The 27333-nt window shown below is 36.7% G+C and overlaps 1 protein-coding gene across 23 annotated transcripts in view; it reads left to right on the forward strand.

Annotated features, from left to right (window-relative positions):
* Positions 1 to 27333, forward strand: part of DTNB (dystrobrevin beta) — a 235857-nt gene that overhangs the window by 52248 nt on the left and 156276 nt on the right. For 20 of the 23 annotated variants that reach the window (XM_072767483.1, XM_072767486.1, XM_072767494.1 and 17 more), the window contains 2 exons: positions 4525 to 4610; positions 15295 to 15449. In XM_072767483.1, the coding sequence (XP_072623584.1) occupies positions 4525 to 4610; positions 15295 to 15449 (241 nt within the window). The remainder of the gene's footprint in view (positions 1 to 4524; positions 4611 to 15294; positions 15450 to 27333) is intronic. The other 3 variants (XM_072767504.1, XM_072767503.1, XM_072767505.1) reach the window with 1 other exon arrangement.

Genomic DNA, 27333 nt, shown 5'->3' on the forward strand with positions numbered 1-27333 from the left:
GTGCAGCGGTTTAGTGCCGCCTACAGCCCAGGATGTGATCCTGGAGACCGGGGATCGAGTCCCACATTGGGCTCCTTGCATGGAGCCTGCTTCTCCCTCTGCCTGTGTCTCTGCCTCTCTCTCTCTCTCTCTGTGTTTCTCATGAATAAATAAATAAATAAATCTTAAAAAAAAAATGTTTAGAATTCACCAAGATAGCTCTCTGCATGAATTTTCTTTTTTGGAGGCTTAAAAATATAGATTTAGTTTCTGTGTTTCAACACAGAAACTAAACTATGGGCCTCTTGAAGTTACCTGTTTCTTGTTGCATGAGCTCTAATGATTGGTGTTTTTCAAGGAGTGATTTGTGTCTGTCCAGTTCATTTAAGTTGTTGAATTTATGGACTTTATAATATTTCCTATTTCTGTCATATTTGTAGAACGCATGGTTGATAACTTTTCTTTCATTCTTGATATTGGTAATTTCTGTCTTCTCTCTCTTTTTCTTAGCTTGGCTAGAGATTTATCAATATTATTGATTTATTCAAAGAACCAGCTTTTGGTTTTATTAATTTTTCTCAATTTTTTCTGTTTTTAATTTCATTGATTTCTGTTCTTAAGCATATTATTTTTTTTCCTTTTGCTTGTTTTGGGTTTGGTTTGCTGTTCTTTTTCTAGTGTCTTAATATTATTGACTCGAGAACTGTCTTTTCTAGCATAAGCATATTTAATACTTATAAAGTGAAAAGTGCCCAGACTGCCATGCTTTCCTTTGATTGCCTTCTTTCTACTCTGGACACAACCAATGTTATTTTTTTCAACATCCTTTCACAGAATGCTAGATAGCATTACAGCAGTTATTTTGTTCCATGCTTTGCCCCCCCCCCCTTTTTTTAATTTAGTAATCTATCTTGGATATAATTCTTTATCTTTCTTATTATTTTTCATTCTTTTTATGAAGCATAAAGAGCCAGTCTTCTACCAATGGACATTTAAGGATAGGCCTGGGTCTTGGTATTTTTAGTATTTTTTTCTTTTTATGCATTTTTTTTTTAAAGATTTATTTATTTACGATAGACATAGAGAGCGGCAGAGACACAGGAGGAGCTAGAAGCAGGCTCCATGCCGGGAGCCCATCGTGGGACTCGATCCCAGGACTCCAGGATCACGCCCTGGGCCAAAGGCAGGCGCTAAACCGCTGAGCCACCCGCGGATCCCCCTATTTATGCATTTTATTATGAAAATTTTTATTCATGCAGTTTATATGTCTTAAATGTCTTTTAACTTGTGGGTTTCCCTTCACTTTTTTTTTTTTTTTAAGATTTTATTGATTTATTTGAGAGAGAGAGCACAAGCGGTGGGGAGAGGCAGAGAGAGGAGAAGCAGACTCCCCACTGAGCAGGGAACCTGATGTGGGACTCGGTCCCAGGACCCTGGGATCATGACCTGAACTGAAGGCAGATACTTAACTGACTGAGCCACCCAGGCACCTCAGAAAAATTTTATGCATGCTGTTTATATATCTTAAATATCTTTTAACCTGTGTGTTTCCCTTCATTTTTCACCTTAAACCTTTAGCCTTGTCCAGTCATGGTAACCCTCACTTTCCCAGGATTCATTTTCTAAACAATTTTTATTGAGAATTAGAAAATGCCGACAGAAATATACCTAAAATGAAGTACAGTGTCATGAATCACAGTGAAGCAGATGCCCCATGTGGATACTCTGACAGCTGAGGGACAGAGTAGAGTGAGCACCCAGGAGCCCCTTGTGTGGTGTGTCTGTGTCACCCCTTCCCCTTCTCCCAGAGGTAAATCAGTATCCTGATTTTTATGGAAACCTCTTCTAAGATTAATTTTTACTTTCCCCTGGATAGTCTCACATCATGAAATCAGTGTCTGCAAAAAACATTTGAGCACGTTCACCTTAAAAAATGTTAGTAGCTGTGCATCCAGGCTTCATCTGCTTTTCGTGAGCACTTCCTCTTTGTTCTTGCTCTGCTGATCGTCAGGCATGCCGCCTCACACTCTGGACTGCAGGAATGTTCTCTCTTGTTGCTTCATCTTTCTGTGCCACTTCACTTCAGGATGGAAGCTGTATCCATCAGGGTTCTTAGCTGTAAGCGATAGAAAGCACCTCTGGCTAATCTGTTAAAAGAATATGCATGACCCACAGACTCTGAGAAGATTGGGAAGGTGGGCTTGATGAGCACACTGCCATGAAAAAGAATTTCAATATTGTGTCACAAAACTGGTCTCATGAAGACACCTCCTCCACCTCTGTGGGGCACAGATATTACTGCTTGTGTTCCCTCTACCACCACTGCCGCTGGGCTGTGGACATGCTGTAGGAATCTCTGTCTCTGCTGCCTCAGGAAGCTGAAGATAACTCCTCCTGGTGTGGCTATACTTGCAGTGGACTCTTTGGAGTCCCTGTTTTTAAAAGCTAATAGTTTTCTATTTGGTCTAGAGTGGGTGCATCTTGTTGGCAGAGCTTGTGGCATTGTGCCCATGTCTTAGTGTTGAAGAAAAATGGGAAAACAAATAGGTGAGGTTTTCTTTTTTTCCCTTCTTTGTGCTTTGGCAATGGGATATGTATTTGTGTCATAAAAGAGGGCATGCTTGGGACACCCGGGTAGCTCAGTAGTTGAGCATCTGCCTTTGGCTCAAGGCGTGATCCTGGGTCTGGGGATGGAGTCCCGCTTCAGGCTCCCCATAGGTAATCTGCTTTTCCCTCTGTCTATGTTTCTGCCTCTATCTGTGTGTCTCTCATGAATAAATAAATAAAATCTTAAAAAAAGAGAGAGAGAGAGCATGCTTAAAAGTATAGTTGGCATTTAGATGGTTGGTGACAAAAAGACATGTCACTGTAAAAGTTCTCTATCAATCTTAGAAATCCATTCCTTTTAATAGTTGATGATCTTTATAGCTATTTAATGTTGTTTATACAGTGAAGTAATTTAACGTGGACATACTCCTTATATGGCCAGGTGCTATTAAGATGTGGAGCAGTGTCTATATTTCTGAAGAACTATATATTTTGAAAACCCCATCTTGGAGCACCTGGCTGGGTCATTCGGTAGAGCATGCGACTCTTGATCTCTGGGTTGCGAGTTTGAGCCCCATATTGGGTGTAGAGATTTCTTAAAAATAAAATCCTTAAAAGATAAAAATAAAAAAACCCATCCTAATTTTAGCTAATTGCATGGATTTCTGTTTTTTTCTTATGAATAAACTTAATGAGGGGTAGTAATTGAAAATCAGACTGTAACAAGTATTAGTATTTCCTGGAGATCTTTTCACTGAGAACCTTTGGGCTTATAGACCATATGCCTTTTCCAGGTGTGATCTTACTGTTTACAGGTTTTGGAAAATGGGAGACACTGTTAGGACCATCAGTAAAGATAAATAGGATGACACTTGCTTTTCAAAACCAAGATGACATAGTTCTCATTATTGTAAAGGTATTTTACTCTTACTATGAAACTTTATATGTACAAGCTTTATTATTTATCTATCTATTTATTTTTAAAGATTTTATTTATTTATTCATGAGAGACACAGAGAGAGGCAGAAACATAGGCAGAAGAAGAAGCAGGCTCTCTGCAGGGGAGGGTGGGGGGGTGGGGGGCAATGAGGGACTCCATCCCAGGACTCCAGGATCACACCCTGAGCCGAAGGCAGATGCTCAACCACCGAGCTACCCAGGTGTCCCTGGGTAGGGACAAGTACAAGCTTTATAAAATGAACACAAAAGCCCATTGTTTGTTTGCATGTGATGACTTCAAAAACTGGCTAGTGAAGTTTTCATCTGCTGTGAAACCAGGGCATGATAAGTGGATGGAGCAGTGGGCGTGTGTGTCAGAGGGGCTTGCTGACATTGCCTTGGCTCTGCAGGTGGTGTGCAGGGTTATTTTGGATAATTCATGTATGTTCTATATTTCATCTTTCCAGTCGCTATAAAAAAATATTATTACCCTTTCCTCTTCACTTTTCTTACAGTGGTGGTATGGGAAGATCAGAGATAGATACAATCAAACTTCTTAGAACAAACACACGGTAACATAAGCTTGTCACAGCGAAAACAAAAAAAGAATGTAATATAAAATCTTTATAGCAGTGTGTACCCTGTAGGTTTAGTACATAACAAGAAACTGTCGTTATCACCATGGGAAGACACATTTCTGAATTATTCAAACCAGGTAGTGCCTCAGTTTTGAATACTAAAAACAACTCAGCTGTGAATTTCATGGGCTAAATTGATAGGAAATTTACTGCTGGTTCATCCATTTGACCTCTGTGTACATAGCCAATAGAAATTTCTTTACAGAATGTAAAGGTCCTTTCCAAATAATTCAGGTAGTTTTAATACTATCTACCTAACATACATGCGGCCTTAATTCTACAAAGGAAAAAAAAAATCCAAGGTAATATTGTAGCATATAAAGGTAGGGACCAGTTTACTAATTGATTGATATTTACTGATACCTTCGATTGGTTTTGTGATTCCATATAGCAATTGTTTCTAATATAATTTATTTTGCAGTGAGGGCCGAGGCAAGTTGACCGTATTTTCAGTTAAAGCTATGTTAGCAACCATGTGTGGTGGAAAAATGCTGGACAAATTGAGATGTAAGTACTTTCATATTATTTAAGAGATTGTATTTTCAAATCAGGACTTTTGAACAGTTTTAAATTAATGTTTTCAGAATTTTGGATGATGCTATATTGAACTTTTTTATTTTTACTACACATCACTTCATAGCAACTGGCTCAGAGTATGTAAGTTATGCCACCTACTGTTGAGATGGAAAAACTGATTGAATTAATTTGTTTAGATTTCTTTTTTTTTTTAATAAAGTAACAAAACTGAAGAGATTCAGAACGGTAATGTTGACCTTAAAAAGCCTTTTAAAAATGTTTTTCATATTATTAAAAATTTTGCTTGTGGATGATTACATTGAGTGTATTTAGTTAGAAAATAAATTTGATTATTTTTACCAGTTTTGGTCAAAATTAGTCCTTTTTAAAATAAGTTTATTCTCCATCAGGTGATATTTTTGTGATTAAACTTTTCCTTAGTAGCTTAAACTCTAAGCTCAGTTATTTAGAAATTTAGAGCCTGTTTTTTTTGTTTGTTCAGTTATTTTTCCTAAATTTTTTTTGTTGGCCATTTTGGCATTTTACTGTTGTCAAGATTAAAGACATTAAGATTAAATGACCAGAGGAGGTAAAAAGTTATTTAAATTTTTTTGTTTATGGTTTTCACTTATTCATTCATTAGATACTAACTGCCTAAGGTATGCCAAGGCATACCTTGAGCATTGTGCTAAGTGCTTTACATATATTTTCTCACCAAATGCTTAAAATTTCTTTGAGCAGCAGGTGGTATTTTCTCCATTTTATAGATGAGTTAACTGAGGGGGCGAAGCTAGGATTTCAGCTCAGGCTGTCTAGCTTCATAGCCCTGTTCTAAGCTATTTTGTTGTAGTCTATATACTAATCCTATAATGGGCGGCACATGTGATGGATACAGTATACTGATCAGAGTGCCATGCTTCAAGTAAGAAACTCTGGCAGGTTTCAGGGAGGTGAGATTGAAGTTGTGGGTTTTAATGAAGTGTTGAGATACCCTATGAACTACTTTGTTGAAGAAACTGGGTCATCTGTCCTCTAGCATTTCTCATGGACTAGAGTTTGATGATTGCATCCCCATGATGTTCTTCTGTGTCCTACTGTGTCCTACATTTTTTTTGTTTTAATTGAAAGATAGAGAGACTTGGTCAGGTTTAAGCATAATCTTTTGGGCAAAGTGACTTGAGGGGTGCATTTGTTTTCTGAGCTTTTTCTTACCTGTTACCATGACATTGAAAGTTGAAAACCTGGATGACTCACCAGATAGAGATATAACTATTCTAAAGAAAGGTCTTAGATAATATGTTTGGTCAACTGTTATCTGGTTTATCTTCATTTCAAAATCAGCTGCAATGTAAAACAGTTTTAAGAAATATTCTTCTGAGTGTTTTTCACATGGTATCTCAAAATACTATTCGTTTAGGCTGAAATTTCTTAGTATTTTCTTAATTCTACATGGTGTTTTTCTGAGGAAGATAATGTAATATGGATGAAATTATATTTCATTCAAACACAAAGAAAAAGTTGGAATTTTATCTGTTTTTAATGATGGTGACCTAAGTTAAAGAATATACATTGCCATCTTTATTAGTATTGGAGAAAGTGGCTGAAAAACAGAAAATTGATGATCAAAACCGCATTGTAGGAAACTTCTGGAGTCTGTAAATTTCTATGATTAAATCTGCTACATTTAGATAGAGCAGGGACCTGGCACATAGTAAGTGCCAAAATCTTGCCAAATATCAATTGTTGATTGAGTATTACAATGACTGCAATTCTCTGTTAGTGAAAAAGTGCGAATTTTAGTATTATGTGAAGTGTGGAAGGGAACCAGGTGATGGCAGAGTTGTTTTGCTTTGTTTTGTTTTGTTTAACGTTGCTTTTGAACTTGTTGGAGGAACACAAGTGACCAGTGACCAGTGGCACAAAGTATGTGTGCCCGGGCCAACATGTCAGTTTGCTCAGAATGCCAGCTCACTTTGCATCAGATATGGATTGATGAGATACCAGCCATGCTAGGTCACTAATCACCATGTTTATATCATGCAGATAGATTTAAAATATGGTTTCCTTATCTTCTTCATGTTCAAAATTATAGTTTTATTTACCATCAATAGCTCTTGTTTCATTATTTTTATGGTACTAATTATTGTGGCTCGAAAATGAGATATTTAACATAAGTAAAAATTTTCAGATATTGAAGCCTATCTCCACTTCTTAATTTTAATCATCCATAATGGAAACCAGTTTACATGTGGGCTGTCCGTCTTGTTTTATAGAGTTCACTGGTTATAATTTACATATTTTTCATAGCTCAGGGATGTCATCCTCTGATGCATTTGGGGCTCATTGTGAGGCTCTGTCTGGGTTGTTTGTCCCTTCTGATGTGTTTAGATGATGACTGCTTTCTCAGTTCTTGAGCTTTTTGTTGGTGGTGGTAGCAGTGGTGATGGTGTGCACGTCCCCTTTATCACTGATAAATGTGATGGGATTATCTGAGTATCTGTCTCTACAAATCTCTTTGCTTCTAATTTACATTTAATGTGGAGAAAAAATAAGGAAACTTCTGAGCATTCATCTAAGGTATGAATGTAAGTAATGACTGTAGGTTTTGTAGTGTGATTGGCAATTTGGCTGCTGTAGGAATCCTTTTCTCCCTAGCTTTCCAGGGCTCAGCTGTGTCCTGCTTAGTTGAGATGGCTGAATAGTAGTGTAGACAAAAGTGAGCTAGAACGCTGTATGGTAACATCCAGTGACATTTGACTGTTCACTTTCTTCTCTCTGCTTGCTCTACTGTTACTCCATCCTCCTGCTGCTAACTGCATTTTCTGCTGTTACCTCTGTTAACATCTCTTTAAATGAGGCTTTCCAATTTATGGAATACAACTTAGTGTTTCTACTTTCCTTCCTTTTATTTGGCTCTTTCTGCATTTTTACCTTTTTTTAAAAAAATTTTTATTTTTATTTTTTTTTAAGATTTTATTTATTTACTCATGAGAGACACACACAGAGAGGCAGAGACATGGGCAAAGGGAGAAGCAGGCTCCCTGTGTGGAGCCTGATCTGGAACTCAATCCCAGGACCCCAGGATGACAATGTGAGCCAAAGGCAGATGCTCAACCACTGAGCCACCCAGGTGCCCCTTCTGCCTTTTACCTTTTTTAAAAAAATTAATTAATTTATTTATTCATTATACACACACATATATATATATATATATAGAGAGAGAGAGAGTATATATATTGAAGTAGTATATACATACTTCATTCAGAATGTTTTTGTAATAATGATTTATATTACTTTCATTTTTGCATGTTTATATATATATATATATATATATATATATATATAGAGAGAGAGAGAGAGAGAGAGAGAGAGAGAGAGGCAGAGACACAGGAGGGAGAAGCAGACTCCATGCTGGGAGCCTGACGTGGGACTTGATTTCAGGACCCCAGGATCACGCCCTGGGCCAAAGGCAGGTGCCAAACCACTGAGCCACCCAGGGATCCCTGCCTTTTACCTTTTATTTTAGATTTTTTTTTCCTGAAATTTTCTTCCCTACCCCTTTTTGATTTGATATATTTTGTTTGCTTGTTTTAGGGTCAAATTAGCATTTAGAGCTACTTAACCAATATTTGTACTTTATTTGTACTTTTAGCTTGAAACATTTTTTTTTAAAGATTTTATTTATTTATTCATGAGAGACAGAGAGAGGCAGAGACATAGGCAGAGAGAGAATCAGGCTCCTTGCAGGGAGCATGATGCGGGACTCGATCCCTGGACCCCAGGATCCTGACCTGAGCCAAAGGCAGACATTCAACTGCTGATGACCTTTCATCTCTAGCTTGAAACATTTCTTGATTAGGTTTTTCAGATTTCTCTTATAAGAGTTTCTGTCCCTAGGTAGCACTCATTTGTAGAAAGAGTTCACTGTTGTGGCCATTTAGGGACTATATCCTAGATTCACAGTTAACCTAGGGTCTGATTCCGAATACCAACGATTTATAATTAGAATACAGACTTTAATTATAAGGATGATCAAAACTCAGTAATGTCAAAAACCCTACAAATAACTCAGAGAACAAAATTTATAGACTGTAAAGTTCATTATTTATGATTTGTCATTTAATTTATGTGATTTATTTACTTTAATTCTGCTATTCATTTTCCAAGAAACTTAGTCTCTCCTTCAGAACTCATCTGTCTTGCATTAAAAGATAGGAGCAGATTCATATAGTTTATTTCTAAATTCTTTAAAAACCTGGTGCTACCATTTTGAAGACAGTCTAAAAGTATGTATCAGGAAGGCTGTAAGAATATCTGTATCCGTTGACTCAGTCTATTTCTTGAGTTTACCCTGAGGAATTAATCAGAGTGCACCCTAAATTTCATGTATGTTTGGGTTTTATTTTATTTTTATTTTTATTTTTTTTTATAGAAGCATTATACTCTTTTTTTTTTAAATTTTATTTATTTATGATAGTCACACAGAGAGAGAGAGGCAGAGACACAGGCAGAGGGAGAAGCAGGCTCCACGCACTGGGAGCCCGATGTGGGATTCGATCCCGGGTCTCCAGGATCGCGCCCTGGGCCAAAGACAGGCGCTAAACCACTGCGCCACCCAGGGATCCCTATGTTTGGGTTTAAAAAAAAAAAATTATTCATGAGAGATAGAGAGAGAGAGGCAGAGACACAGAAAGAGGGAGGAAAAGCAGGCTCCATGCAGAGAGCCCGATGCAGGACTTCCTGGACTCTGGGATCACTCCCTGAGTGAAAGGCAGACGCTCAACCACTGAGCCACCCAGGTGTCCCTTCATGTATATTTGTTATGACATTTTTATAATATGCAAAAACTTGAGACAGCTTTAGTGTCCAAAACCCAAAGCTTATAGTTCGGAATACCCACGTGATTGAATATAATGTCCTCAAAGATGTGTTTCAGATCAAAATGCATCAATGTGATATGGTTTTAGACAACAACTTGTTATGCACATAGAAAAAGTATACCAAAATGATAAAAGTATACCAAAATGATATATGGGTTATAGCATAAGAATGTTTTTGTAATAATAATGATTTATATTACTTTCATTTTTGCATGGTTCTAACAGACCACACTTTGAGTAGCTGGAGAAAAGATGATCTGAGGTGCTGTTTTTGCCCAGAACTGGCAGCTCTCACCGACATTTCAATTGCTTGCTTCTTTGCTTTTGTGCTAGCAGACTGTAGAGGAAGCTGTCTTTTGCAGTTATAATTAAACAGATTCACCTGTTCAAAGTTTAGCCTCCTCTGCAATGGTCTTTTAACTGCCTGTCACTGCAGAGTTACCCTGGCTTCTTTATGCTAGTCATCCCTTCTAGTCATTAGACAGACAAGACTGTTTAATATGAATGAGTGATGTCCACATTTGCATTTCTCATATGACCAAAATGTTCTAGAACTGGAAGCAAGTAAGAGATAAGTCCTAAATCAGTATTTTATCATAAGAAGAAAAAGAAAAACAAACAAAACCAAGGGAGGCCTTGAAACTTGTCTGAAGCAGTTCCTGGCTGAGTCAGCTCTCCAGAGACCCAAAGCGTGCTAACTCCCATCCTCCAGCCTCCCTCTGGGTTAATGAATGATGTAGGAATATTCATGAGTTTGGGAATAAAATATTCACTTGGATTTGGTTACATATAGGTATTTCTAAACATGCAGATGTATATACATGTTTTTGTGGGTTAGATTACTTAGTTGATAGAAAGATGATAGGTGGTGAGAGTCAGTTACCTGGGAAAGCTAACATAGAAAATGGTATTCTGTTTATAGACTTTATTGTAGACAACCGTATTATCTTGCAAAAGTGTGTGACTGGTTATGTGGGGAGAAGAAAAGAATGGATAGATGCAATGAGTAAAACCAGACTCATTATCACCAGAAAAAGAAAAAAAATGGAAACATATGTGATGATGGTAAAATAGCATTATTTTGCCATTGCACAGAGGACAGAATATTTTTTAAAGTGTGTATACATAAGCATTTAGGGACTCAGTTGTGAGTTTTTCACAAGGGAGAAAGCCTACATTTTTATCTGGAAACCACTAATGGGGAATTAGCATACCTTCTTTCAGAGGTATATAAGTAGAAAGAGAATTACTGAGGAAATTAACCAGTGTTCTGGGGAATAATTTAGACCCTTAATGCCTGAAGGGTTGAGGGCTTTAATTAGAGGATTAGTTTAATTTTTATTAAATTTTATTGTCTTTTATTTATTTCTTTGGTGAGATCTTTTTATTTGTAGATAGTAAATCACACATTCATTGTTATACTTCATTTAAGATTTTAAAAATTAATAATTTTATACCGTTTTTCTTATGGATAAAAGAAGCCTAATCTTTAAAAAAAATACTGTTGTAAACTAGTAACTCAGGAAATAATAAATTATTTCACTATGGCTTCAGTTTGGGGATCTAACAGTATTTCTCTTATTAAATCAAACAAAGAAACATGTTTCTGCTTGTTCTCTTATAATTGTATTATGATCCTATTAAGTTATAGTTTCTTTTTTAATGAATCTTTAAAAAATATACTACTCTGAATATATTATAGGACATGTTAACCAAGTGTAAAAGAAAAGAATACTTTTTTGAGGAGATGTTAGTCATTTTATGATCCAGTCACTCCCTTTCATTACTGAATGAGTCAGGTGTAGATTTGTCAGTGCAGGTATATACATTGGTGTTTTTGGGATTGTGAAACTGTGGATATGTGTATTTATGTACTTGGTAGCATCAGTTTCCCATCTTGAATATTTACACCATTTAGTTAGTGGGTATAGTGTAATAACTTGCCAGTTTATCACTTACGAATACATTGAGTGGCAACAAAAAACTTCACTAACGGTAGCTAAAACACATTGAGATTTATTTTTCTCATGTTAAAATGAGTCCAAAGGCTGGTAAGTCAGTTGGTCTAGTGACTTAAGGATGTCATCAGAACTCAAGTTCCATCCTCTTCTGCTCTGCCATGTGGCTTTCCTCCTTCTGATCTTGTGATTGTTGGATAGGCCTTGCATTCTCTTTCCAAGCAGAAAGAAGAAAGCAGTGCCTCTCTCAGGAAAACAGAAGCATTCCCAGAAACCCTCTTAGGGTTACATTGTGCAAAAGAAATTGGGGAGTTATTTATTTTTATTTATTTTTTTGGGGGGGAAGTTATTTTTTTAAGTGGAGCACATCGCCATTCTCAACACAGGGCTCAGCTGGGGAGCAATCAGGGGAAGATAGATACCGAGTGGTAGGCACCTCTCCACATCACACACTGACTCTTTGTTTTCATTCAGGTTATTTTCCTCATTGTAAGAATAGCACCCAGCTATCTAAAAATGAAGTCACTATGCGCTCCCCTCCTTAAGGGCATCCGTTTTTCACATTATTGGTACCATCTTCAAAGCTCTGTATCTGCAGTCTTGAGCTGTAGCCCAATACTCAGCAGGAGTGTTTTACCTGGACATTTGCTGCTTGGTTCAAATATACTTATGTGCAAAGCTAAGTCTTTTTATCTTTAGTTTTTTTTTTTTTTTCAGTCAGGATTGTCTGCATTTTACCATATTAGGAGCTTAGAATAATCCTAACTTCTTAAATTCCTTTATTCCATAGTCCAGCCTGCCATCAGTTGTAGTTTCCTTCAGGTGACCCCCTCCCCCCGCCCACTGTCATTGCTGAAGTTCAAACACTCACCACCTCATTTGTACATCATCCACAAGGTTTACCAGCTGACTTCTCCAATCCTGTTCTTCCTCTTTTATCCATTCTGGGGTCACTAACAGTCAAATTTTATTAAAACTTAGTTTTCTTTTTTTTTTTAAACTTAGTTTTCTTAAATATTTTCCCCCTATATAGAGTTTTTAAACCAAATTCAAAGTGCTTTCCTCTTTTAGAGATTTCTTTCATACCAGATACTTATTCTGTCTTTATTTCTCAATCTAAATTGTCTTTCTTGTTGAAGAATTCACTCCTCAGTATACTGTCTCCCGCTTATCCGCTAACAATTGCAAGTGGTCATGGAGAGTTTCCTCCTCTTCCCTGATTGTGTCCCCAGCCCCCACCTCCAGCATGTTTCCATTCTCATCATTCCAAGTTCTACCTTTCAAGGCCTAGCTTCTAAATTATTTTCTTTTAGAACTTTCTTTGACAGTTCCCTCCTATGTGTTTTTGTATCTGTTCTAAACTACATTTTGAAGAAGCTATGTGGTATAATGAGATTTCTTTGGAGCCAGAGAAGTATAACTTTAAATCTTAGCTACACAGCAACTTTTTAGCCTTAAGCAAGTTAACCTTTCTAATCTAGTTTCCTTATCTTTGAAATTTAAATAATTATGTGTACACACATATACCTTTTTGTGAGTGTAAAATGAAGTAACATTTAGTAATATATGTTAGTACTTAGTATTAGGGATTGTTGCTTGCAAACAAAAACCCAGGATAATAGTATCTTGAAATTGAAGTTTATTTTTCTCTTACATAAAAGAAGTCCAGGGTTAGGAAGTGTCCAGGGCTGATACGGTAGTTCATCTGGGACCCAGGCTTTCTCTGCTTTTGTTTTCTTTCATCTCCTAGAGCCTAATTTCTATATCAAAATTATAATTACCTAAAAAAAGAAAACCACAAAAAACCCCAAAATTATAATTACCACATAGTTCAAGGTGGCTGCTGGAGCTCTAGATATCATAACTACATTTCAGATAGCAAAAGGAGGAGGAGCATGAGGAGGGAAAGGAGGCCTGCTTTCCAGCTTAGCTTTCTTTAACTAGCCTTCCTGGAAGTCCTTCAAACCCCTGCTAATGATAGTCTCATTGGCTGGCACTTAGTCACATGACCACCACTTGCTAAAAGGAGGCTGTAAATTTTAATCTCTCAGTTGTTGGTACACTGTTGCACAAAATAGAATGAATATTCTATTACTAAGAAACAAGGAGATAATTAACTATGAGTGGCTACAGGCAGCCTCAGTCATAGTTCCTTGTGCTAACCCGTGGTGCTTGACAAATAGGCTTAACAAGTATCTTTATGTCTCTCTATTCTTTCTATTCTACTTAGTGTCAACTTAGCACTTTATTCTTCTTTGTTTCAAATATATCTTACTTTTTCAGGTACATTGAAAGTTTCTAAGTGGACAAAGACTGTATATCATAATTCTTTGTTGTGTTTCACAACACCTAGCAGAATGCTTGGCACTTGGACCATGTAGTAGAAACTTAGTATGTATTTGTTAATTGATTTTATTTTTTACTAGGACCATAGTTATTTTGCCTCTCATTGAATCTCCCCACCCATCATGAGTATTTAGTACTTATTCTTCAACTACAAAGTAGCAGCTGTCTAGAGAGGATGTACTTGAGATTTTCATTTCTTTGATAATTTCCTGCTTTCTCTTGCCTAAAAAGTTAGTCTGTGGAGTTGGTATTCTAACACTTTATCTTTCTTGGGTTAATGTATTTAAAATGGATTTGTTATATACCTAGTGCTTCAAGATAAATACTTCAAATTAAACCTAAGGAATAATGCATATTTGTTTGTAGTATATATCAATTATGTATATATCTCTAATATACTTATTCATTATGCATATATAGAATAAGACTTCAAAATTCCACTTTTAGCAAGGCCTCAGGAAATGATTTTTCTGTGCATATTTAATTCACTCATTTGTAAGGAAGCTCAATAGTTTGAAAAAAAGCTTAGGTCACATTTCTTTGTCACACTGATTTTGAGTTGCTAGTGATTTTTCTTTTTCTCCCCAACCATGGATGAGAAGACAGGAAGAACTAACTGGAGAGAGGAGACTCTTTCCAAGAAGATAAAGAAATAGTATTACTAGAAAGTTCTTTCCCATCTGCTTGAGTCAGACTTTATGGTAAAAATAAGATGTTATGGAATCAAAGTATCTTGGGATAGAAGAGTTTATAGGAATTCTTTTTATTCCATTTTGGTACTCACTGAATGGGGTATTTTTTTTTTATTTAAGATTTTATCTATTTATTTATTTGAGAGAGAGAACAAGTTGGAGGAGGGACAGAGGGAGAAGCAGGCTCCCTGCTGATCAGGGAGCTAGACATGGGGCTTGATCCCAGGACCCTGGGATCATGACCTGAGGTGAAGGCAGAAACTTAACCAACTGAACCACCCAGGCATCCCTGAATGGAATATTTTAAACATGCTTTATGCTTCCTTCACAGGTATATATTACATTATTAGCATATGAATATACAAATATGATACAATTTCATACCCCCCTTAACCAGTATGCTAATATATTCACCCAAACATGCATATGTCTTATATAAACACATATAAATGCTAAGAGAGAAAAGTTATGCTGCTACAAATTCTTCTTAGAACAAAGTTAGCTATAAATAAAAAAGAGTTCTATATCATTCATTACACTCAAAGAGTAGGAAGTAGACTTATATGAGTGGTTATTTGGTTTGATGTTTAGGTATATATTAAGTGGGTGGGAGATAGGGGCTTGGACAGTAAAGTAACTATACAATGTTAATAAGAATATATATTAATGAAAAATTATAATAGCTTTATGATACTTTTTAATTGATACTTTTTGACTGGTGTACAAATGACAGAGTCATTTATTTATGAAAAGTTGATATTTCTTTCTAGTTTGACTTTATTTGGTTTTGTTCTCATAGATGTTTTCTCCCAGATGTCAGATTCCAATGGCTTAATGATATTTAGCAAGTTTGACCAGTTTCTGAAGGAAGTTCTGAAGCTCCCAACAGCTGTCTTTGAAGGGCCGTCTTTTGGTTACACAGAACACTCAGTCCGCACCTGTTTTCCCCAGCAGGTAAGAACAATTTTGTAAAATCTAGGACTAGGAGAGCGCTCATTTATCCCTCTACCTTTTACAGATTTCACCAGGTTGCTTGTAGTCTAGGGACATAAAGGGGAGGAGAAAGAGCTTTATGGGGGGGGGGGGAGAGACTGAAGAGGGCGGATAAAAAATTTACCTGAGAATTTTGGTTTGGGGGAGAGGGGAGTCTTTTCTGAAAAGTGATAACATAAAATGTTTTAAATTACTAACATTTTAAAGAAAAATGTTTGAGATGAAATGTTTATATTATTGCTGCTGGACATTTATTACTCTCCTGAATGAGATCTTTAAACTGTGAGACATAGGAATTTTGGCATAAAATTCTACAATACTGGACCATTTTTTCCTGAGCACCAAAGATTCCCAGCTGCCAGCTCAGAATCCCTCAAGGGCACACTGCCGTTTTCATATGAAGGAAAGACAGATTGGGTTTCCTCTTTATTTGTATGTCCTTCTGCGATCCTGCCCTTGCGGTTGAATGTGTGAATTCCTGAGATCTTAACTGGGCCTCAAATGACTCAGAGCACAGTGGATGCTGACTGTAGCTTCATTTATTCAGGGAGACATGAGATAAAAGGCACTTCATGCTAAACTTAGAAAGTTAGGGAAAGTGGGAAATTAAGAAAAAGTCTGTGTTTAAACTAACGAGTAAGAGAATAAATAGGATATTGACATAGTCTGAAAGTATCTCTCCATAAGATATTTATTAATTATAAAAGGAAATATAGTAACCTTAGAAAGTTACTATGTTATAGTAGAGAAACCTCTTAGATCCACATTGACCAAGTGATCAAAGACCCTATCACCAGTAAAGGGGACACACTGATGTCCCTGCCAATCAGGAGGCAACACAGGAGGATGCACTGAGAAGCACCCAGTACCACTGCTTTGGTACATGGGCCAGAAAAGCACAACCCAAGTCTCATTTTCCTTTTTCCCTCTCCATTTTTTTTTAAAGATTTTATTTATTTATTCATGAGAGACACACACAGAAAGAGAGGCAGAGGCACAGGTAGAGGGAGAAGCAGGCTGCATGCAGGGAGCCCGACATGGCACTCGATCCCAGGTCTCCAGGATCATGCCCTGGGCTGAAGGCGCTAAACCACTGAGCCACCTGGGCTGCCCTCCCCTCCATTTTTTCTGTTTGATTTTATTTTTTACAGTTTTGTTGAGATGTAATTGACATACAACTTTTTTTTTTTAATTATTGGTATTCACTTCAGAAACTTGAATCCACAGATATAAGCAGTATATTACCAGAAAGTTACAAGTAAACACAGATTATACATGCAAATTTCTGTTCACAAAGGTCACATGTGCAGGTATATAAATTAAAACTGTGCATCTAGGGCACTGAGGTGGGCACTTGCCGGGATGAGCACTGAGTGTTATTCTGTCTGTTGGCAAATTGAACACCAATAAAAAATAAATTTATTATTAAAAAAAAAAAAAAACGTGCATCTAGATTATGGCCAAACTGTTTTTAAAATGCAGAAATGTAAAATTACATCTTGAAATATGAAAAGATGATCTACACACTTCAAAAATCAAATGTTGCTTATACCAGATGTATGACAGCTACAGGATTCAAGTGACAAGCAATAAGATCTCAAGAAATTAGTACTGCTCAAAGAGAACGGGAATATTTTTACATTTCACTGAAAATACATTGACTACTAGAATACAAAATCTAGCAGGAAGGGGGGAAAAATTACAAAAATCTAAAGCCATTTGGCCATTTAGAGTTAAGAATTCATATTTATCTGAATTTAGGGGAAAAAATTACAAAAGTCTAAAGCCGATTACTTAGTATTTCTTATTACCTAAACAACAGCATGACATTAAAAGAAAACTGCACCTGCTTTTTAATTGCCAATCTCATATTAGTGAAAATCTCCAAATAAAAAGCAACCAAAAAAGCTTCAGACTCCAAATGAAGTCTGCAAGGCTCAGATTAAAATGTGGAATGTGGGGATCCCTGGGTGGCGCAGCAGTTTGGCGCCTGCCTTTGGCCCGGGGCGCGATCCTGGAGACCCGGGATCGAATCCCACATCGGGCTCCCGGTGCATGGAGCCTGCTTCTCCCTCTGCCTGTGTCTCTGCCTCTCTCTCTCTCTCTCTCTGTGACTATCATAAAAAAATAAAAAATAAAAAATAAAATAAAATAAAATAAAATGTGGAATGTTTCAGATGAAAGTAATAAAAATACAATTGGTTTTGTTCTTTATTGAATGGAATCAAAAGTATAAGGTGTACAACGTAATGACTTGGTGTTTGTATATATTGCAAAACAATTTTCCACAATAAATTTAATTAACATCTATTTGGCCTGAGTCTCATCTTGAGGAAACATCTGACAAGTCCAAATGAAAGGATTTCTACAAAGTAACTAGCTTGTACGCTTTATAAATGTCAATGTCATGAAAGCCAAAAAAAAAAAAGAAAAAAAAAGGACTGAGCTGTTCTACATTACAGGAGTCTAAAGAGAGAAACATTCAATGCAGTTTACAATCTAGGTTTTTCTTTTGTTATGAAGGACATAATTGGGACATTTGAAAAATTCTGGATAAATTTTGTAGACTAGATAATAGTATTTTGTCAATAAATGTTAATTTACTGATTTTTATACTTGTATTAAGTTATGTAAGAAATATCCTTGTTTTAAGAAATATGATCTGAGAGGGGATCCCTGGGTGGCTCAGCGGTTTAGCGCCTGCCTTTGGCCCAGGGCGTGATCCTGGAGTCCCGGGATCAAGTCCCACGTCGGGCTCCCGGCATGGAGCCTGCTTCTCCCTTCTCCCTTCTCCTGTGTCTCTGCCTCTCTCATTCTCTATGTCTATCATAAATAAATAAATAAATCTATAAAAAAAAAAAGAAATATGATCTGAGGTATTTAAGGGCAGAAGGGTATCTCTTCTGCAGTGTTAACATTTAAGGAATCTGGGTTAATGGGAATTTTTTTGGTAATCTTACAGTAATTCTATAGTAATAGAAATACTTCTAAAATTACTTACAAATAAGTTAAAATATTGAAAGAACAAATCTAAAGGTTTGAGAACTGAAAGTACATTGTAAACTAGATCCTCCAACCTGTAATATTTTGATTCACAAGAGCCAAAAACAAATACACATATATTTCTTTTTACATTTAGAGTTAAGAATTCATATTTATCTGAATTCAGACTTTCAAACATATTTTATTATTTGTTTAGAGATTACTCATTGGCTTTAATAACACCGAACGTGGTGCCTATAATACTGGTGAATTATTTTCACCAAGTTCTGAGATGTTCTTCCCAAATCTGTATGCACTTGGGCTAATTGTTTTTGTAAATTTGTCTCTATACATAATTTATTTTTTCTCTGTGTAAATGACAATACCAGCTTTTAGCATATTAAACATAGCTGTGTGCTTCAATTTATTCTAATAAAGTACAGTTTGCATCCTCCCATCCCATATATTCATTTTTATTTTTATTTTTTAAAGATTTTATTTATTCATTCATGAGAGACACAAAGAGAGGCAGAGACAGAGACAGAGGGAGGAGGCCCCCTGTGGGGAGCATGATGTAGGACTCAATCCCAGGACCCTGGGATCACAACTTGAGCCGAAGGCAAATGCTCAATCACTGAGCCACCCAGGTGCCACCCTCCCTGCCCCCCAACCCTATTTATTTATTTATTTATTTATTTATTTATTTATTTATTCATTCACTCACTCACTCACTCATTCATTCATTCATTATTTTATTTATTCATTCATGAGAGACACACAGAGAGAGCCAGAGACACAGGCAGAGGGAAAAGTAGGCTCCATACAGGGAGCCCCATGTGGGACTTGATCTCCGGATCAGGATCATGCCTTGAGCCAAAGGCCAGACGCTTAACCGCTGAGCCACCCAGGTGTCCCATATATTCATTTTTAAATAATCTGAGCTGTCCATAGGTATCTTAGTACAGGATATCCTGCAGGTATTAAAATGCCCAGAAGCAATGTAATTGAGGATGAGTATGAAAAAGAAACTGCAAATATTTTTTATTTAGAACTCATCTCACTTTTGCTGCTTTAATAGTACCATTTCATCAAATGATTGCCCCCAAAATACTCTGGGGTAATCATGTATGTGATGTACATGTTGCTTTTCACACAAGATGCTTGCTGGAGGTCAGGCTAAAACTTGATCAAGTTTTGGAGTGCTATTATTAAGTGTCAGAATAGGGAAGGGAATTTATACAAAGAAGTGTCCATAAAGAACAACATATGTGGGGTGCTAAATCCAAAGTAATCCGTGATCTAATTGTAATGTGACTAATATGACACTCTGGTATTGGAGCAGAAGTTTAAAATATTGAAGAATATACAGAAACTTCCAACTGTTAATCCTAAGAATGCTATCTAGAATTCTCCAGATTACTTTATGCCTTTATTGTGAAGCCTTTGAACTGACTGTTGCTTCTTATATACTTCAGATTCCTATAAAAACTCAGTCTGTGTTTTGATATGTGCCAAATTTGGAAAAGTCAGAGAAGCTTATCTCAATCTAGAGGAAACTTACATTTTCCTTGGTCTGTAAAGATGACAGAAGAAAAAAGACCCTCACAAGAAAAAGAAACTACTGATAGAATGACCCCCAAAAAAGAGACTTTGGAAAAAGTTTCATGCAGCAAGAGTTAACTCCGATGATTTTTGGGTTCCTTTTTGAAATGGTCTTTTTCCATACGGATTGTTTTACTATGTGTGTGTTTTTTTAATGCAAATTCACTCTTAGACCCTCAGATGGAGAGAGAACAGTGTCAGCGTAAAGTGGAAATTGCACTGTTGAATCACATGCAATTTTCCCCAGCTTATTAATATTCTGGACTGAACAAAGAAGTGATCACAGAATGTACGTCTCTTTTAAGAAAGAAGTGGAAATCTTGCAGAAGTCTCTTTCTTTAGTGAAAGAACTGGCTAGTTTGGAGGATTCACGAACTGCTTCACTTTCTATGGTGTTAATGGGGTAAAACTGTAGCTACAGATTCAAGAGATGTGAAGACATCTCCTGTCCCCCTACACCCGTGCTACAAAAATTGATTGATAGGGTTAGCTATCCCTTGGATCCAGTATTTAGTTTTGATAAAACTAATCTGTTTTGGGGCACCTGGGTGGCTCTATCAGTTGAGTGTCTGCTCAGGTCATGATGCCGGGGTCCTGGGATTGAGTCCAGCATCAGGCTCCCCACTGGGAGCCTGCTTCTTCCTCTGCCTGTGTCTCTGCCTCTTTCTGTGTGTCTCTCATGAATAAATAAATAAAATCTTAAAACAAAACAAAACAAAAAACTAATCTGTCTTGAAAGTAGTATGCCCTTATGAAGAAGTAAAAAAGTGTCTCTGGATTTAAGACCAAAAGGTATCATCTGGTAGTGACTTTGGTTGGCAGTGCCTATGGAGATTTAATTGTACTGATAGTGGTGTTGATATTGTTTTGTTTGTCCTCTGTTTATAAGGCTGCATAGGTTCTTAGGTTTGTGCCAATCCTGTTTTTCTCATATACTTTGTTATTTTTTAAGTCCACAGTTTTGCAGTATGTGCAATTTTTCCAATAATGTATGTGTTGAATTACAGAAGAAATGCTTGAATTTTTTTTAATGACATGAAGAAAGTTACATATTTGTTTATTTTAATACAGCTTTAATTCTTTTTTAAAAAACAAATTTTCAAACTAACCCAAAATAAGAGATGTTGGACTTATGTAGTTTTAAAAACACAACAAAGGGGCACCTCGGTGGCTGAGTTGGTTAAGCATCTGCCTTCGGCTCACGTCATGATCCGGGGTCCTAGGACTGAGTTCCACATTGGGCTCCCTGCTCAGTGGAGAGCCTGCTTCTCCCTCTCCCTCTGCTCCTCCCCACCGCTTGTGCTCTCTCTCTTTCCCAAATAAATAAAATCTTAAAAAAAAAAACTCAACAAAATTAAAAGCATTTATAAGTTTATTCAGCAGAACACATCTACTGGAATAGCTAAAATTCAGACTACACCAAATGTTGTTGAAGATTTGGAGCAGCAGAACTCTCATACCAACCACTTTGAAAGAGGCTCTGTTGGTTTCCTATAAACCCTTACAGATACTTACCCATGATCTGGCAGTTTGACTCTTGAGTTTTTTTCCCACATGAAATAAAAGCTTATGTCCAAAAAAAGATTTACAAGGATGCTTTTATGAGCGTCAGAAGCATCTGAAATGTTCGTAATAAACCACTGGAGTAAAGTTAATTCAAGAAATAGTATGTCTGGAATTTTCTTCAAATTAATCCAGACTGAAGGAAGAGTAAAGGCATAAATTAAAATTAGTTGTATGTTGAGAATTGTTGAAGCTGGATGACAAGAATATTATATAATTCTATTTTGGTATATTTTAAATTAATAGAAAAATTAATCCTAGCTGTAAATTTGTGATCATGATTATTGTCTGAATAAAGCACAGTATTAACAGCACCTCAAGTCTAACATTTTGGGGAGTAGACCAAATTTATTGATTCTTTAGTGGTTATTGATTGATTGATTGATTGTTAAAATTTTTATTTACTTATTTGAGAGACAGAGCATGTGAGGTGGAGGGAGAAGCCGTGGAGGGGAGTGAGAGGGAGAGAATCTCAAGCAGACTCTGAGGAGAGTGGAGCCTGATTTAGACCTTGAGTCACGACCCTGAGATCATGACCTGAGCTGAAACCAAGAGTTGGATGCCTAATGGACTAAGCCACCCAGGTGCCCCTGATTCTTCAGTGGTTATACACTAACAAACTGACTTTAGAGACTTAAAAAAGTTTTTAAAAACAAGCAGTGCATAGCAATATGTTAAATTTCTCTGCATTTTTTTCTAAACTTCAGTGTTTGGGTATGAGTTCTGTTTCTCCTTAAAAAGGTGATTGCTATTTGTTGTATTATTTATTTTTTAGGTTTGTATTGACTTTAGTTTGAAGTGTTCAGTCCACCCTGCAGAGGATTTCATTTTTTGTTTTTTAAATGTGTGAATTTTTTTTTTTTTTTTTTGAGAGAGGTAGAGGGGCAGAGGGAGAGAGTGAATCTTAATGGGCATGGGGCTGTATCTCACTGACCCTGAGATCATGACCTGAGCCAAAATCAAGAGTCAGATACTTAACTGACTCAGCCACTCAGGCAACCCTCACCCTGCAGAGGATTTTAAATTTGATGTCTATCTGTATGGAGGACTGAATAAGTAGAGCAGGGGAGAGAAGGATGAAAGAGGGAGATGGGGAAGTTCTTTCACTCAGTGTGGCAGGATTTTCCTTGATTCCCTGGGAGGTAGGAAGTGGGTAGCTATGAGATTACATTATCACCAGTGGATTTTTCAGAATAACAACAGGATTTCTCATGCCTGGAGATGTCTCTGATTCTATTTCAACCAGTGTATCTTTTGCTATATGCCAAAATGACTTTTCTTCCCACTTTATCTTTGAAGTGAGATGTTTTCTGGACATTCTGACCTAGTCTTCCTGGACATTGAATAAAGTTTGGTAAGAATTGCCTGGCACATGTATATGTGTATTTCATAGGAATTCTAATTAAGCAGATTTTACAGTGTCCAGCAGCGGTCCTTTATTACTGTGATCTAGTTGGGTTATTACCATGTTTCATTGATTTGAAGACATTCAAATCACACCTTCGCATCTCTGATATAGAGATACTTCATATAGCTAATGGCATGTTACAATTGCAGTTGGCCAGGCAGTAGTTATGATGGGTTGTCTTTTCTTGCACATGTGTGAACCTGGTCATAGCACTTCCTGTTGTTGCTTCAGCTGAATTATGCCTGTGTTTGGTCCTGCATGTGTTGTCATTTCAAATGATATTGGTTTGCACTGACATGCCAATAACCCCTGAACTTCTCTCTCTTCAACAGAGGCCCTCATATTTCATATCCCAGCTAAAATAGCCCTTTTTCTTTGATGCCCTGAATCTTTCAATGTAGGATTAATTGTTCCTCTTCTCATTCCCATGGCATGTTATATCTAGCTCCCTTATACCCTGAAGGGATGCACCTTGATCTTCAACTTTATATCCCTGTGACTAATGATGTTTGGAAAATGAGTGATGCTTACTAGTGATTTGTTAGATTAAATGATTTAAATCACTATATGGCATGAGAAAGTATCTTTGGCTTCCATTCTAACTGAAAGTTTGAATCTCATGGATGTACCTGCAATCTTGTTTTCATTGGCTTTTTATTCCATGATTCTCTCAAATGAAACAATCTTTGCAATGAGGAAAATAGAGTATTTTAGAAATTCTGAAGTCTTCCCATCTTTTAGTTGTATTAAATAAAAACATCTCTAAAAAAATAGCACAGCAACATTATATTGTTGTGTCATTACAAAGTACTTTAATTTCAAAATAAATCTGCGATATGGACAAATCAGTGTCTAATAATAATAATAATAAGGCTGACCCATAGCACTGGTCCTATAACCAGTTAATGTATGTTTGCCCTGTTCAGGCAAAATATTTTTAACTCTGCACAAAAGTTTACATAAACATGTTTTTAATCTGGAAGATTTTTTAAAAGTGTTTTCAAGTTTGTTAACTATATGTCATACATGGTTTATTGTTTACCAAGTGAGTTAAGGCAATGGATAAGAAATACTCACATGTTGTCCATAAGGAAACAAGAAGTTTTAATGGAAATGATGAGGTTGGAAATTGCACCTGTGATGATCCAATGCTAAACTAATTTACTTGTTTTTTCATGTTATTTTACTGATACTGGGTTTCTCATTTTTAAGAAATGGTCCCTGCCCCCCTGTAAAACAGGGGAAATGTAGTCATGGGTGGAGGGAAGGAGGTGAGAATGGCTCTAGGGTAATAGTATTGAGGCTTAGAATAACAAAGGGCAAGGGAGGTAGGTGACAAAAAGAAAGCTCATTTCCAAGAAAAAAGGTGAGTACACACAAGATAGAAACAGCGTGTTTTATAGAGGAAGGCAGAGATAAATCATGGTGTCTCTGCTCAGTGGATCAGACAGCTGTTAAAATGATTAGAAATGAAGACCTCATAGCAAAACAATTAATATTTAATAAAAAGTTAAGTGAAAAAACATATGTTTTCGTCTGCCCTATGTACATAATTACATAGATGCATATATACATTTGGAAAGAAATACAGAAAAATGAGAATTGTGGGAATGTACAGTTTTTGCAATTTTATTATAGTTTTTGTTATAAATGTTGTGCTATAAAAATAAGAAGAAATGCAAAGGATGTGTTCAACTCAAGAAAAATAAAAATAAAAAAGGAGAAAAAAGAGCCAACCTGTCTTCCACACAGTTATTTACTAAGTCATGGAATTTTTGAGCTAGGAATTCTATCTCAGGTATTCTCAACCTTTTTGGTCTCAGGACCTCTTTACAATAAAAAAATTTTTTTAAAGATTTTATTTATTTATTCATAGAGATGCAGAGAGAGAGAGAGGCAGAGACACGGGCAGAGGGAGAAGCAGGCTCCATGCAGAGAGCCCGAAGTGGGACTCGATCCAGGGTCTCCAGATCACGCCCTGGGCTGCAGGCGGCGCTAAACCGCTGCGCCACCGGGGCTGCCCTCTTTACAATAAAAATTATTGAGGTCCCCAAAGAGCTTTTGTTTATGTGGGTTATACCTATTGATATTTCTATACTAAAGATTAAATTTGAGAAATTAAAGGTATTTATTGTCACTTAAAAATAACAATGATAGGACGCCTAAGGGGCTCAATCAGTTGGGCATCCAACACTTGATCTCAGCTCAGGTTTCAATCTCAGGGTCATGAGTTCAAGCTCACAGTGGGCTCCACACCCAGTTGGAGCCTACATGAAAAAAAATAACAATAAATCTGTTATATCTTAAATAATACATTTTTATAAAGAATTAACTACAATTCCAAAACAAAAATATTTAACCAGAGTGCCATGGTAGTACATTTTTTGCAAATTGCTTTAATATTTGGCTCCATTGAAGACAGCTGGGTTCTCCTATCTGCTTATCCATGGGTTCTGTTGTGATATGTTTTTTTGGTTAAAGTATGGAAAGAAATCTGGCCTCACATAGGGAGGAATTGGAAAAAGGAGGAATGCTTTAGTAGCTTTTCAGATGATTGTGGATATGCCACTTTGCCTCTGGCACACCCCACTGTACACCTATAAGAGACATATTTTGAAATGGGCAAGTAATGTCTGAGAATTGTTTTAAAAATAGTTCTGGCCTTATGGACTCCTTGAAAATGTTTTAGAGACCTATAGGGCAGCTTCTGACCACACTCTGAGAAGCACTGCTCTACTGAAACCAGAATGTTTTTGTTTTTAAAGATTTTATTTGTTTAATCATGAGAGACAGAGAGAGGCAGAAACATAGGCAGAGGACGGAAGCAGGCTCCTTGCAAGGGAGCCCAATGCAGGACTATATCCCAGGACCCTGGTATTATGCCCTGAGCCAAAGGTAAACACTCAACCACTGAGAGCCACCCAGGTGCCCCTGAAACCAGAATGTTAAGTGACTTTCTCCAAATGGAAGACAAGAGTACTGGACACAGTTCTGGTTTTATTTCTCATGCTCTTGGAGGAATTCAAATTACAGTATGACTTTAGGACAACTTTTGTAAACTGACCCTGAGTATTTTTATCAGGCTCTTCTGAGATGTCAAGTATAATTGTCCTTTTTCAACTTGAGTATTAAAAGAGAAACCTAAAAAAAATAAAATAAAAAAATAAAATAAAATAAAAGAGAAACCTCCATGATAGGCAAATCAAAACTTTCTAAGAGAAAGTAGCGTTAGGATTGTAGGTAGACTTGTAGAAATGTAATTTTTTGATATTAGGTATAAAAATATAGAAATATTAATTTAAACATACATTTAGTTTTGATTACTACCTCTTACTAGCTAAAAAAAACTTCCCAGCATCTTCTTTCCCAGTAATTTTAGGTAGACAATTTTCATTTATTTCTTTGTTGCATTTATGCAAATATCCTTATTTAGAGGCATTTTCTGTATCTGAACCTCCCTTTAAATGTTCTGTCACTTTCTGGTTTGGTTTTTAATGTTTTGTTCACTCATTCCTCTGAGGTTCCACTGAGGTCTCAGAAACATCAATGACTTGGATGCCTGAGATAGAAAACACTTTGGAAAACTTTATTTAGCCTAATTAAGTGGGTATTTCTCAAACCTCACCACCAGTGCACAGCTTTCTATAAAGAGCCTTTGGATGGTAACTTCCTACTGTTGTCAAACAGTAGGAAGCCCTCCATAAGCCCTCTTGCTTGCCCCTGCCCTACCCCTATTCAATGTTGGCCTCCAATCTCTGTCCTCAATTGGAGGCTTTCCTTAACTTTTCTTCCTCTTTTTCAAGTTTTTATTACAAAAGTCTCTTTCTTGCCTTGCCATCTACTTTTCTTCCGTTTTCTGTTCCCTACTTACCAATTTTTTTTCTTAAGATTATTGTTAATAAGAATTATCTCCTTATGTACAATGGAATCAAGATTCTCCTAGTTACCAAAAAGATACACAAAAACAGAGATCCCTGGGTGGCTCAGCGGTTTAGTGCCACCTTCGATCCAGGGCATGATCCTGGAGACCTGGGATTGAGTCCCACGTCGGGCTCCCTGCATGGAGCCTGCTTCTCCCTCTGCCTGTGTCTCTGCCTCTCTCCCTCTCTCTCTCTGTGTCTCTCATGAATAAATAAATTAAATCTTAAAAAAAAAAAGCAGTCTAGTTGGGGAGGTGGTGTTACAGGGGAATGATGGACGTTGGATGTTTAGAGTCTATTTTCATTATCTCTATGACTGGGTCTAATTACTTCACTTTTCTGCACTTTAGTTTTCTTTCTGTAAATGAGA

The sequence above is a fragment of the Vulpes vulpes genome, chromosome 8 (assembly GCF_048418805.1).
Source record: "Vulpes vulpes isolate BD-2025 chromosome 8, VulVul3, whole genome shotgun sequence".
Classification (NCBI taxonomy): domain Eukaryota; kingdom Metazoa; phylum Chordata; class Mammalia; order Carnivora; family Canidae; genus Vulpes; species Vulpes vulpes.